Source organism: Athene cunicularia (assembly GCF_003259725.1).
Source record: "Athene cunicularia isolate RWA chromosome 8 unlocalized genomic scaffold, athCun1 chr8_part1, whole genome shotgun sequence".
In the NCBI taxonomy this organism is placed as follows: Eukaryota; Metazoa; Chordata; class Aves; order Strigiformes; family Strigidae; genus Athene; species Athene cunicularia.
The window spans coordinates 21297519-21312744 of record NW_020799109.1 but is presented as its reverse complement, the minus strand read 5'-3'; the positions used below and the strand labels follow the sequence as shown (position 1 = coordinate 21312744).

The 15226-nt window shown below is 34.8% G+C and overlaps 1 protein-coding gene across 1 annotated transcript in view; it reads left to right on the top strand.

Moving 5' to 3' along the window:
- CDC14A (cell division cycle 14A) overlaps nucleotides 1-15226 on the top strand; it is a 65129-nt gene that overhangs the window by 21144 nt on the left and 28759 nt on the right. The window contains 2 exon segments of the mRNA XM_026853548.1: nucleotides 5096-5175; nucleotides 13933-13999. Of these exon segments, the coding sequence (XP_026709349.1) occupies nucleotides 5096-5175; nucleotides 13933-13999 (147 nt within the window).

The following is a 15226-nucleotide window of genomic DNA, read 5'->3' as shown; positions in this document are numbered from 1 at the left end:
GGGGGTGGGGGGGAGGGCAGCAGAAATCCCTCTGAAGAAAGTCGAGGGGGAGCACACAGTATGTGTACCGTGGTGTGACTGTGTATGTACTCCATAATGGCTATCAGGTGGCATATCACATAAGGAGTCAGCAGCTTATGTGTGCAATAAGGTAAACTAGAGTGCCACAACTGTGTGCACATTTAACCATTGCCTAGCCTGTTTTAAGCTGCTTATATCTCTTAATTGCTAGCATATGCAAGTGAGCTGCATCTGTATTTGGTATTACTCTCCTGTCAGAATAGTAGATGTTTTAAGTATCTTATGATTATTGAAGATATTATATACCAAGAGTAATTCTTTACTAATACATTGTTACCAGTACAAAAAAGTATTTGTTCTCTTGTTGAAAACACCCTATAGTCACTCTCCAATTCATCTCAATTTAGGATAACATTGGAAAACAGTTTGCACAAAGGTTTCCAATATATTATGTAGTATGTCATCCCAGAGTTATTTCTATAGATGTGTATTCCTAAACTTGCAAGCATTATAGGATTCATTCACCTTCTATAGTCATTGATACTAATGCATAAAATGAATATTTATTTATTCTTAAAAGTTATTTACCATCTATCTAATAATCTGATTTTTGTTTTTTACCAGCAGAATCTTAGCTTTTGTAATCCAGGCATATTCATTTCACACACAAGAAATAGTATTTGCATTTTAGGAGTGTTTTACCTGTAATTGCTATGTTCATCAGATGCAGTAGATGTATACTCTTGGGTTACGTGATAGGGTGGTTCCTGACCTGATGGAATCTAATCATATTCTGTAGTAAAAGAACTCTGTGTATTTGGCAATTTGATCTATCACAATTTGAATATCCAAATTGTGACAGAAATATAGGTACTCTTTGATTTCTCTTCTAGATTTTATGTCTTTTCTTTGATTATACAAGCACTTTGAAACCAGAAAGTCTTATAGCTATGAAGTCTACCAATGTGTGAAAGTTAATTGAGAAGGCTTGTTTTGTTTTTCCTTGTTAAAACATTAAGTGTAAAATGAAACGTGGAAAACAGTGGGTCAGGTTCTAGGAATGGGTTTCCAGTGTTGATTATGCAACTTAGATTGTTCCATTAAACAGCTTCTTAGACATTTGTACTGAAATACCCTATAGCTATTAAAATGTTTTAATAAGAGAGTCATAAGTTTAAGTGAAAGTTAAGTCTTAAAACTTTATTGGCAATAGCTTGCCTGTTTGTATATTGCATCTCAGTAAGATGTGTTTTCTAAATTTCAGGTTTTATAGTGGACTTTCAATACATTTGGGCTAATAGTGTCCAATTTCTAAATTATTGTCCTTGCTCTTAAGAATTCTGCAAAGATCACTTCTGTCATAAAATTGAGATTAAGAAGAAAAAAAATATTTAAAGTGTTACAAGAACAGAAGAACATGCAGACTTCTCTGATCTTACAGGGAAGTTCAGGTTTTCTTCTAAATGGCCAAGACTACAATGCAGAGTGTTCAGTGATGTCAAAAACAGGGTGCTACTAGGTTTTACAAAGTCTTACCAAGCACCACAGAGAATAATCTGAAGCTAGTATGTCTTTGCTTTTCCCTTCATCTGTTTGGAGACTTATTTTAGTTTGGATATTGTTATGTAGTCTACCACAATAGTTAATTTTAAAAGAAAAAAGTAATTTTCAAAAATTGTTTCAAAATAATATTATAAGTACTTTCATGCATACCAAAGCTAAAGTAGCCTGGTTTTACTCCATTTGTCCCTAGTAATTTCTGGGGGGAAGGGGTGAGAGAGAGTAGGTTTAACTGAATTGATCACATGGACTCTCCACTTGTCATCAGAGAATTAATTCTTGGAGAAGTTGTGAAGAAGAGTGCATTTTTTCCTGTCTGATAACATGCATGAGTTGGGGGTTGGGTCCCTCTTTCCATATTCTTAAGGTATTTGTTACTGTTCTTTTCTGTTTGGAAACCAAGGAACACTCACCTGGTTGTGTACTCTGGTATCTAGTAAGGTTTGAATTCTGTAGGGGGAGAACAACAGGAGAAATACTAGCCTGTTTGTACCAGTGACTGCTCTTGTACTTCTAGAGAAATGAGGCAGGGAGAAGAGAGAACCTATATATATGACATTTGCTCCTCCTGGTAAACCTAGAGCTTTAATTCTACCCTTGTAGAAGGCAAGTAGTAGTGCTCTCTTGCAATTCTTCAAACACCAAAATGTGATTAGTGGACCAAAATCTGACTTTTGAACAGTTCTGGTGAAACCTAATGCTTTCATACTATGACAAACTGAAAATAGATTCAGTGAGCTTTTTCCTGCTTTCCTCCTAGATAGCAGATGGACTGGTCATATTTCTTTCTCACAGTTACTTTAGGTGTATATTTTGGTAGTAATAGCTCTTATTAGACTTCTGTAATGCCAATAAGGTAAAAAAGCTGTTGAGTTCTTAAAGTTTGTAATTTTATCAGAGCAAATGACTGGGTAATAGTGAACTACTGCAGCATGTTCAGTCACTTGCTTGCAGGAAACTTTTCCCCTAATTTAAAAATACAAACTAGACTTCTCAGCCCTCCCTGAAACTTGAAGGGCTTGTGCTCTTGTAATCTAAGCATATCACACTACTGCTTCAGCTACTGTATTATTCTTGACATCTGTGATACTTGTGTTTTTTCAGGAGCTCTGTTCAGTGTTTCTTTCCTTCTTCCTTTTGTATTAATATCTTTTTTTCTGTTTCCATCCTGGTGTCTTTATTATGAACTCTGTGGACAGACAACTAGCACTGTTTGGTTCAAAACATGTGTACATGTCTGAGTAGAGACAGCTCTGAAGTACCATAACTTCTGTGAAATAAAAACTGCAGTGTTGGGAAAACATTCATATAATACAAATTTCCCCCTACTTCCGGTTTCTGACTCCCTAACCGTGTAAGATGGAAACTCATCTTTCCCTGAAGTTCTCTGAGCTACCTTCTAAGGATCTTTTGACTATAAGAAAGAACTTAGGCTTTAAACTGAAGCTAATTAATATCATTATTAACATTAATTGACATGAATAAAATCAGTATTTTTATCTGAAATACACCCTCCACTGAAATCTCTTGCACAGGATGCATTGTTCTTAAATGTAAAACCTTTGTGGTGAGGGAGACTATAAAGGAAATATAAAGGAGACTTCTTTCACAGACTAACAGAATCTTTTACAAATGAATGTAAAAGCAGAATGACATTGTTGTGCTGCAGGGGTTGAAAACATGAAGTTGGTGCCATTAGTTAGCAATCATTGCTGTAGACAGACTGTTACAGCTTAAAAAGAAATGGGCCCCTCTTCTTTTTAAATTAAGTAAATACGTATATCCATTAAGTAAATCTCTCAATCTGTTCCAATATTAGTAATCACTGGTTTGACCTCAACAATGAAGAATCCAATAATTGAGTTAGAAACAGTTGTTCTGGTAACAGAGAATAAATGGGATGGTATTCCTGTAGAAATTGTGGTCTGTTTTGATGGTGGAAAGGATGCATTGCTTTCAGAGATTAAGAAGGGGAGAATATGGAAATTCAGTCAAATGCAAGGACATTAATTTTGAGAAATATGTAATTTGGGCACTTTTGCTAAATGAAACAGCAATGTTGACACTGCTGCAGTATTAAGATTTAATATTTGAAGATAAGTGGCATTTATTCCTCTTTTTGGGTGCTGGTTATACTGATCCATTCTATCGGTGTCACCATGATGAGTGGAGCAGCAACACTAGAGACTGAGACTGAAATACAACTCCATGTCAGAGAATTGATCAATTGAAGGCAAATCAGTTTGTGTAGAGGATTTTGGTCCAAAATTAGACCACTTGTTCAAAGCAGTGAAATGGGTGGTAGTTGAAAACCAGAGGTGATTGTGGACCCTCTTTTCATTGTGTCATGTCAAAGAGCTTTCAGACTGTTTTACTTGAGTCAAATTTTTGTTATTCTTTTTTAGTCCTTATCTTTTCTGTGTGCCTTGTTCACACTTGGAAGACATGCAAGAAAATCTACCTACCATGTTGACGCCTTACAGAATACTGATTCCCATTAACATGAGATATAACTTTAGACATAAAGCAAATAGTAAATATTCTGGGAGTGAACACCACTTACCTATAGTCTCATGTATTCAAGGTCAATAATTGAATAAAGCTTTCAGATCAGGATCTAACCTATGTCTTGGTTAAGAAAATATTTATTAGAATACTTTACACACATTTAACTGTTGAATATAGACCTAAAAGGTAGCCATGTAGGTGCTGGTTGTGAGTAGTGGGGAAATGGCCAGAAAAATTGTGTGACTTTGTTTACAAAACCTATTTGTGTGCATGAAATATGCCACTCCAAACTGGATAATTTTTTTTTTTTTGGTAAATAATGCACTTGCTTAATATGTATACCAAGTTAGGTTTCTTTTAGGACCAGTTTTATTGGAAAAATACAAATTGAAATGCAACAAGATATGGTTGTATTCTAATTTCTTATTTAAGCCAGTGCAGCTGATAGTCTTCAGTGATAGCAGAATGAGCCTTGGCTTAGGTTGTTAAATTAACTATATGTTGGTCTCATAGTAACAGGTTCAGCTTGTTGAATTGGATATTTTTGTAAATTAGTAGTTTGATACTGACAGTTAAGAATCAAAAAACATTTGTGTCGGAAAATCTTCCATTAAGCTGTGGTGGAGAAATGTTTCCTTTGTTAGCTGCTGTGATAGTATTTTGACTCATCTGAAACTGGACAGAGAGCTAGTACAGATGTGTATTTTTCATCTTAATATGATGTTGAGTCTGTCTTTAAAATCTCTCAGTTGCAGAAATATGATTTTTTTTTTTTTTAAAGGAGGGAAATGTCACAAAATGGAAATCCCAGTTTCTGTTGACTTTTGTTGATTTCTGAGTCTTTTACTTTGTATGTCTTTTCTGACCTATAAGTGTCATAGGAGTTGGTCATGAAGGAGTACAGTGTACATTCTTAGAAATTTAGGGGCTGGGGGAAGCTTACATGTGGTTAATGACTTTTCAGGCTCAAGGCTTATCTTTTTTCGTCTCTCACCATCCCTTTTAGGTAATATACTTGAAGAAAACCCCAGAAGAAGCTTACAGAACGCTTTTGTTGGGATCTAATCCACCATATCTTCCATTTAGGTATGTGAACATGAGAAATGGGCCTAACTTTGGTTTTTTTGGTTGGAACTTGCTAAATATAAATTTTTCAGATTGACTTCCCAGAAAAAGGTTTCATGTCTGATACAGACATTGTATCAAAATGACTGATCTCCAGGAAAAAATATTTTTTAATTCTGTTGGAATAACAAAGCCATTTAGATTGATTTAAGTAAGACTTGCAGTCTTGCAAATTGTCAGGTTTTGAAAATAGTTCTTAAAATGTTTCTGATTTAGCAATTAAACTTTTCTTTACCATGTATCATGTTTTGCAATTTGGAAGTCATTCAGATCTTTTAAATTACCTAGTACCTAACTAGACTTAAATGAATGAAGGGGGGTTTGTGCTGTTATATTTTCTCTATTCTACAGAACAAGTACTTATGTTCAAGTAATTAAATTGCTTTGCCTTTCTGTTTTCAATGAATCATAGATAATTTCTATCAATCTGTCTTTATTCTCCATACTAAGGTCATATTGAGACTTCAGTCTGAGGAGTTTTAGCTATCATGACTATCTATTAAAGACTTCCAATTTTTTTTCATAGTGTGAGAAATGAAATGCCCTTGTGCTTCATGAATACCTCACACTATTCCTATGCAAACACTGGTAATAAAAGGCAACTTCAAGAAGATCAATATCCTCTTTTTTAGGGGAGTCAGCATTTTAGAAATAGTGTTCACAGTCAGCCAGTTCATTTGTAAATGTAGACCTACCTTGTCTATATCAAATTCACCTGATTCTACAGCCACTCAGCAAAGGAAGATCATATTGTCTCTTTTCTCATAGCTTGTGCAGGAGCCAGATACAGTATAAACTGTTGGGTTGGTAGATTTGGATGTAAAGACCAGTTTGACTATGATATCTTAAACCATTGAACACATCATTCTAAAAAAGATATCAAATCAATGATAGCTTTTATTGGCAGAGAGTTTATACATTGACCTGGTCATGGATAGCTCTCCAAAGCCCAAGAAGTTCACTGAGCTATTGATAACCATATTTTTTTTTCCAGCTAATTATAAAAGATACTTGGTACAATGCATTAAAAGATGTTATTTTAAATATCAGTGTTTTTAACATCTCCAAATTCTATATAAAATAGAGGAGTGATGATCTAAATTGAAGAATAATGTGTAGTTTTCTCCACCTTTTAAATTCTTTGGTTCCTGACCTTCTCCCAGTTTGAAATAATTACGTTGGTCCTTTCCATTTACAGAAGGTTCAGCTGTTGGAGAATTGCTGCAAGAAGTTATTTGAAGCAAACTGTATTATTCTGAGCACAGAAACTGACAATACATTCTTCTGTCTCCTTATCATTTTGGAGAAGCAACAAGGGAAATATTTCCCTGCAATTTTCCCTTCCTTACAGGCATTACTATGTAGCATTTTAGTGGATTCTAAAAAAACCTGACTCTTCCTTTCATATCACATTCTCAGTGGTTCAACTTTAGTAGGAGTATTTCTTTCATATAAGAGCTTTTAATACTAAAGTGACAAAACTTTCAGAATCTTAAGCTTAGTTTATTCAAAACTTGCTTAAAAGGCAAAACTCTTAGTAGTGAAGGATGTACATTACCTGAGAATAGTTGTATCTTGTTCACCAATTAAAGAAATTTACTGTTTGGAATTATGGTAAATTGCTATGTCTCTAGGTTCCTTTCTTCACCACCAAAGTCAAGATTAAGTTCTGTAAGAAAGAGGTTCTGACAAAGTAAAGAACCTTAGTTGTTAGACCCCAAAACTGTAAGACAGAAAGCTTGGGAGGAATAGTGTTCTTGCAGAACAGTCTCATATGACCCTCTTTGCTCAAACCAAAGGCTATACAGACCTTCACCTTGTAACCAATTCCTTATAATAATAATGATGATGATAATATTAGTGATAATAATAAAAAAATGCTGGTTCTGCTTGACACGTAGGGAGTAGTGAAAGTAATTTGCTCTGTGATTTCTTGTGAGGCTGATAAAAACCACAGTAACAAATTTAATGACATGAAACTATTAAGTGTTAAATAGTTATTCAAAGCAAGTCATTGTAGTTCATATTCATAAAATTCTATTCTGAAATAGAACAGTTAGCTACTCTGAGATCAGCAAAGGAGGGGTCAAAAAATACAAGAAGCAATAAGACTTTCTGAAGACAACTTTGTATTATATGCAGAGGGCATTTCATGTTTCCCAGGAGAGAGAATACTAACTGAAAACATTGAAGAAGGCCATGTCCAGCAAAGGGACTACTCAGTTTTTGCAGTGTGGATTGTGAAAATGATTACAAAAGTAATAATAACTTCATTCTGTTGGTCAGCTTCAGGAGAAAAGGGCAATTAATGTATAGAGTAGGCAGACTTCTGACATGTAACTCCTCTGCAGTCTTTGTCCATGTGTTTCAAACCCTGGGTTGCTAGGAGAAAAATGATTGGCTGAAAACAAAAGCTTTTTGGGAGGTTGTGGGATTTTTGTGGTGGGTTTCCTGTAGTGTGGATGTGTTTTGGTATGCTCTGAGATTTTTTTCTTGTTTGTTTGTTTGTTTGTTTGTTTTTAACACAAAACTTTAGCTATTTTAGAGGATGGGAGGGAGCCAATCTTGAGGAGAGCCTTGCTGTTCCTAGAAGGAATAGAGTGTTATGAGTAAGAAGAGTTAGTGTTATTTTGCTAGAAGAATGAAACAAACATCTTGATTTCTTCAGCATTCTTTCTGATATGACAATGGGGCTGGAAATCACTTAAGTTTTTCCTTTTGGAGCTGCTTTGGACTATGTCAGGTCTTGGGACTGGATTAGAGCCTAAGCAGATTCTATATACACTACACCTGTGGTATAGTTTGTCCTGCCTGGAGAGAAGGCTGTGTAATCAATTTCCTTACTTCTCTTTGTCTTACCTCCCATAGAGATAAACTGAAGGATTCTGACAAGATAGGAATGTAAGAAATGGGGAGTCTAATAGGGAGGGGATATTTGGGAGCTGAATTCATAGGAAGAGGCTGGAATAGATACATAAGGAATTTAAGAATTACTGGGGCTGAGAGAAGGGCAGGTAGATCGATGAGGGCCTGCAATGACACAATCTAGATTAACTAGGAATGGGGAAGAAATCATTGATACCTCCTTCCCTGGTTTTCCAAGGCCTTTGAGATTATTTTCTCTTCCTGTCCATTCTACGACATTTGAGACATCTCTGGTGCAAAATATAGCATGGTACAGAGAGGCTCAAGCAAATGAATCTGTGCTGGAATTAGTAGCACTGCCTTAGGTAGTATATCTGCTTGGCATCAGGCTATACTGTGAAAAAGCAAATTGGTGCTATAAGAAAGTTTGCGCTCCTTCCACATCTTTAGTGTCTTGGACTAAAATGACTCTTATGTACATTGAAAAACATAACCCAAATGTTACCTCTTCTTACCTCTTCTCTCCTGTTCTAAGGTCTAGGAAGGAAATAATTTGAGGTATTAATCATTGATGTTCAGTACTTATTGACTTGAATTTATTCTCGGAGCCTGGAATTTAGATATTATATGACTTCTGTAGTATAGGTCTCCCTTAATAGTTTCAAGTTCAGGAGTTTATCAGTGAGCAGTGATCTGTCAGATGTTACAGGTAGACTATTTAACAAGTTCACTGATTTGATATCTGAAGTGTCTTCTATTTAGCAAAAAAAATAGACAACTTTCAATTGCTGGTAGAGGTAGAAGCTGCAGGATTATCAGATTCTTTATGAAGTACTGAGTTATGTTTACATGAACTGATCACTGGGAAACTGATCTGCTTTCATCTAGCTCAGTGACCTCAAAAAGCCATAATCGGCTTAGATCTTCAGCTGGTATTTCATTTAAAGACAGCTTCAGCAAATACGGTTCAGGGGTAGAAGGAAATCAGAATACCCATATTACAAGATGCATGGAAATTTTGGGGGTTTGTTTTTAGAACAGAAAAACTAAAGAAAGCAGGAGGGTAAGGAACTAATGTCTTTGAGACACTTTAATTTCATTTTTGGCTGATTCCCTGTCACTTGGTGATGCTCTAGTCTCTTGAAGATCTTGTACTGTGTCTTCTCACTTCCATTTAAGAAAATGGTGCTAACACCATTTTAAATCATCACAAATACCAGTTTCCTATTGTGAAACTAAGTTTTAGATCTTTATCTCACACTATTCTGTATTGACTTTATATTAAAGAGAAAAAAACATTTATTTTAGTATTATTGTGTTCAGTCTCTAGATGTGACATGAATTTCAGAGCCGGATTAGTAGCTTTTGGGTTTTGTTTCTTTACTGGTAAGTGCTGGGGAAAGAAGCTATTTTTTTATTGATAGTGTTTAGAGGTTTGCTGAAAGGGAAAGCGTTATGCAGTATTGAGGTCAGTGACAGTAACTGTGAAATCGGATGTGGGATTTGCAGCTCTGTAATGCTGGCTCAAATTCATACTACATCTGTATCTCAAAAATATTCACATTTTTTTTCTAATTTTGAAAGCAAATAGCGTACTATCAGGTAATAGTTGGTAAAACACTGTTTGAAAATCAAGGCGGTTATGCAATTGGCCATGAAAGACTAGAAGAATACTGTAGTGAAACATGTGATCAGCAACAGAACTCAGAGCAGCCACACTGTAAAACTGTGCAGGAGATGTCTGTATGTGCCCTATTCTATTATTCTGATATGAAATGAGGTCTTCCTTTCTCTTCTATGCTTTTTCAAACATAGAGTTCTGAGTTGAACAAAAAGCATGGTTTCCACCAGTAAAAATCACTTAAATGTTTTTGTATACACATAAGTAGTCCCAGTAAGTTAAAAATTACTACTGTCTTAAACATAAGCACATACATTAGTTTTCTGTAGGATAGGATGCTGACTGTGTACAGTGGACAAAGGAGATGAATATTTTTAAGTAGGAAGCATGTCTGGAATTAAAATTATGTTTCTTCAAGGTTAGCAAAGGTATCTTTTCTTTACTGTGCTCTTCCTCATAACTTAGTGCTTGCATTTGTTTTAACTGTGGTACAAAGTGTGGCCCATTCAGAATCTATTGCATTTTATACAAGGTTAAATTAGTATTTTTAATTATTGCTCTAAAACTTTTGCAATACATCTGTCATTAGTAGAAAGAAAATGCATGCTCATAGATCTAGTGATATATAGATTTCTCCAGTCAGTGAGGTATGAAAATAGCTGTATTTCTAATGGGATTTTTGTAAAGGTTAGTACTAGTTCTGACAGCATCCAATGTTCTTATCCATGATCTGGAAATTCATTCAAAATCAATAGGAAGATGGCTTAATCTGAAGAACGATGAAATCAAACTAGCTGTTATGCATTAATTTTAAATTACTTCATTTTCTCCAGTAAATGCATTCATTCAGGAGGATTCAGAAAATAAGATCAAATTTGTTTTTTAAATATTTCCAAAAATGTTGTTGATTTGACATGACTTCTGACTGATTTCTCTGGGATAGAAAAAGAACTTGATAACGGCCTCAGCGTGACTTGGGGCGAGATTTGCTTTGGTTTTGCCTTTAACAAAGAGAAAATCTAAATAATTAGTGACTTGAAATACCCTATACAACTCCCTCTAAACAAAAAGATTTATTTGAAACATTCAGGAAATCTGGTCACAATAAACTAATAATCTTTGCCTTTTGAGTGTTTCAAGGTCTTTCTAGGCATGTAGTTGGCAGTAAGATCAGCATTTAGGATCTGTCCTCTCTAATACTTCTGCAAAATGCTTTTTGACTAAACTCTAAAGGAATACTAACACTTCTCTGGAATAATATGAAATCATCTATTTGATAGTAAGATTAACTATAAAAAATGTCACTTCACGAGCACGGAGTGATTTTGCTTCATAAAAAAACGACTTTCAAAAATATTGTTTTAATATTTTAAGAGTTCTGTAAAGTGCATTTTGTTGCTTGCTGTGTGTTCTGAAACCAGTAACTTGGGATTTATCTCCTAATACTGAGTCCACAGCACTTGCCTCACCTGTAGTTCAGATATATCACTCTACTATATCAGTGGATCCAGCATGCAGAGTCTTCATGGATTATACATAAAACTTCTGCCAGATTAATTTCTTTGTTCTTATACCTAAAATTTAATGCTTTTAGATAGTTTAGCTTAAAATTCTGGAGCATAAACCAGTAAAGTTTCAGAAAGAGGATTGCATCTGGAATTGATTCTAATGAGCCAGTTATGCTTTTGAAAGCTAGAAAAGAAAAAGTACATATACTTCTGCATTTACCTTGAAAAGGATTGGGAGTGCTAAAATAAAAATGTCTATGGATTTAAGGAAAAAAATTGCATAGATTTTGTTACATTTTCTTGTTTTCCAAATTACGATAGAAGGAACTTTTATGATTTGCGTGTGTTTTCTTACCAGAAGATACTTGAGGGGCAGAGGGAGAGAAAGAGAGAGATTATGGCAAGGTCTGAGATAATGTGCTCAGCATTTGCCACGGTTCATCAGACATTGTGCTTTCCCTTAAAGCATTAGGTAATATTAAGCCACCAATTCCAGGTGTTATTTCACTACCATGCTGCACTGTCATTCATATCTACTGTTTGTTTATGGTTTCATATGGTTACGTTATCGCATTCTGCCACAAAAGGTAGATGGGTGTGCGAGATTTTCAGATGATAACTCAGTGTGTTACATTTCTTTAAAAAAAATGTTAGAATACTGCTATTCTTTGACACTCCGGGAATTTGGAATTAGGTTTAAACAGCTTTTTATTTGTTCATTCTAAAACTTTGCCTGCTTGGAATTTTCCTAGCTTTCAGTCTCTCTGTTATTTCACTGTGTGTGGATGACAAGTGTCAGCAGAGCTACTTTCTTTAATGGTTAGGTGCACAGCAACAGAAATGAGATGTTTGAGGCATGGATGATGTAGGCAATATATGTTAGTTGGCAGCATCCTTGTGTACTCCACTGGTATTAGCTGTCTGTGGGAACTGGAGCTAAGAATACTGTACACCTTGGAATTGTGATAGGCTTATCTTGTACATCTGACTTGACATAGGTCAAGTTCAATGTCGTCCTGCCTTCTTTCCTCTACCTTCTCTCTCTTGCTCTCATAACACTTATTAATGGATTAGAGATTATGTGACTTTTTTTTCCAAGTATTTTATGTACTGCAGTATCAGGTGCCTTAGGACTTGAAATAGTTACGTAAATAAAATAAAAATTGATTCTTGTTATAGCAAAATAACATGTAATATAGAACACATCTGCTACAATCATATCTTCCATTCATATTTCTCTAAATACTTGACTTTGTGGTTTGCATTTTGTGTTTTAGGTCTTGTTTTTTCTGTCAACTCCTTCAGAAAACTGTTACAGCTTTTAAAGATTTTCTGCTATGTATGTGTTCTCATTGGAGCCTTAAGATTTTTTTGCTCAGAAGACCTTTTTGTTTGCTAAAATAATTTTGTGCTTAAATGATCTGTTACTCAACTTTCCCCTGTCAAAAATATATTGTCTGTGAAGTTTATATTTTACATCTTTGGTATGTTCTGCTTATCTAATGTAATGAAAATACTTTATGGCTATTCATTTTGAAAAAAATATTTGTTGGATTTGGATATTGAATTTCACATTGTAAAAATTGTGGCTAAGTATTTTTTAGTAATCTAATAACTTGAAAGCTTTTCTAGAGTAGCCTGCCTACAATATGACACTACCAGAATTGTAGCTATTAATTTTCTTAAATACATTTTCTATGAACACTGCTTGCTGGAAACTGCTGTACTTATTCTCCTCTTAAAGAATGGGTGGGAATAGTCTATTCTTAAAGTAATTGGGATTGAAGGACCATATCAATACAGAAAATTTCATACTACTTACAGCTAAGTAGACTATGAAAAAAGGAGAGTTTTCAATGAAAGATTGAAATTTTTGATCAATTATAGATTAAAGATGTATATAGTTGAAATCTAAAATATTGCTATTCTGATAAATTGCGATTCTTAGCACTCTGGATAAAATATCTTAGAGCAAAAATATAAAATATTTCTGTAATGAGTGATTAGGAAATAATCTGCCCAGGCAGAATTTTGTTAAAATGCAAACTGGTCTGAAACACACTTTGAAAAGGACTTTTTCTTTTTTCTACAATGCATTTGTTGTTGTTGGTTTTTTGGTGGTGGCGTTTGCTTTTATGTTGGTGTCTCTTACCACTTGAATATGTTTTGCTTTGGGGTATTCTGTCATCTTTTAAAGAGAAATTTTTTATTTTCATAGTGGCAGAACTGAAGTTAAATAATTTTAAATTTAATTATATCTGGATAACTTTTAATCACATCTGTAATCAGGCATCAAAATGAGATCCTGTAAATGAAGTACAAACTAGTAGTCTATTTGCCTTTCCCTGTTAGTGTAACTCAATTAAGACTTGGAATAATGATTAAAGTAAGTTTTGCTTTGTTTGATACTATCATTACACAATTGAGAGAGGATGCAAAACTTCCTGTTCCAGGACAGCATTTGGTAAAGAATATGTAGTGAGCTGATGTGACATATGCATTTAAAATAATTTGCAGTACCTAACTGCATTTACACTGAACTACATCTTTGGTAGGGGAGTGCTTTAGCATAAATAAGCTTCTAAGAAGATGTCTTCTTTGTACTTTAATTCAGAGTTCTCAGAGAGGATTGAATAACCTGAATATAGTATGTTGTGTGTTGCCTTTCCATGAGTTCTTAACATAATTCTGTGTATATTAAATTCATTTGTATTAAATCTTTAGGGATGCTTCATTTGGGAACTGCACGTACAATCTTACAATCTTGGACTGTTTACAGGGAGTAAATAAGGTAATAACACTTTTCCTTAGCAAAACAGATTTAAATTAACTTTTAAAACATGAAGGAAAATACTGTGAAAATACAATAGAAAATCTGGTTTCAAAGCAGAATGTGTGTGAATGAGTAGTATGCTGTCGTGAAGCCTAAGTTACTGAGGACTGTGCTAGAGTAGTGACAGTGGAAGAATGTTACGCTTTTCCCTGGCTGGCCTGGGCTTTGACAGCTTTCTGAACTTCATCTTCCGAATTGGAATGTGCAAACACACCAGGCCTGGCTGGGGGTAGTTCTTAACAGTGCAAGGCAGTGCACTAGATCTGCTAATAGATCATTTATAACCGTTGGTAAAAGGGAATAACATAGGTTGATGAAGTCAAGCGAGACAGACACCTAGGTATACTGTGATTTAATCTGAGCAGTTTTTGCATGTACTTGGTTGGCCCCAACTTTCCCTCAAAATGCTCTGTTCAGTGTTTGAACTAATCTTTTCAGAATTGTTTAAGAATGAAAACTACTGTATCTAGTGTTTTGATGTGTCGCTTTCAACAGTCCTGGTCCTGGGGAATATTAGGCTCCAATATTGCTTTTTAAAAAATATTATATCACATCTCAATTGGCAACTGTGTGTTATAGTATATACTTCATACTGTAAGCAAAGATGAAATTTCGTTTACCACTTCCTAGTGATATTGATGAAAGGAGCAGGCTATATGAACAGTTCTATACAGACACTGTATGGACTATTTGTAATTCTTAAAAGTATGGCAAAGCAAGTGTTTCTTTAAAATTTTAAAAAGAGAGATCAAGCTTAATATTTTTAGTTCTGTGTGGGTGGGAAAAGAGCTGTCAGTTAACAGCAAGACTCCAATTTGTGTGGCATTTTACGGATCCTGAAGCTCTGTGAAGCAGTCAGTGCAATCACTGTAATTTATCTGCAACAAACACGTCAAAAGGACTTTGAGAATCTGTCTTTCCTCCTTTGTTCCCATGAAATTTATTGTTGATTTTTTTGTCCAGTTCATCTACAGAGGTAAAAACACTTTGAGCAGAAACCGTATGCCTTAATCTAAAGTAAAATCTTAGTCTACTTGGGTAAATTTCGTGTTTGTGTGCACATATATCATATACGTGAAATTCAGGGAGCATACAAATTCTGGAGTGCAGCCAGTCAACCATGCTTAACTTAAATACGTTTTTCAAAATCAGACAAACCTATCGATATCGTAGGTTAAATCACAG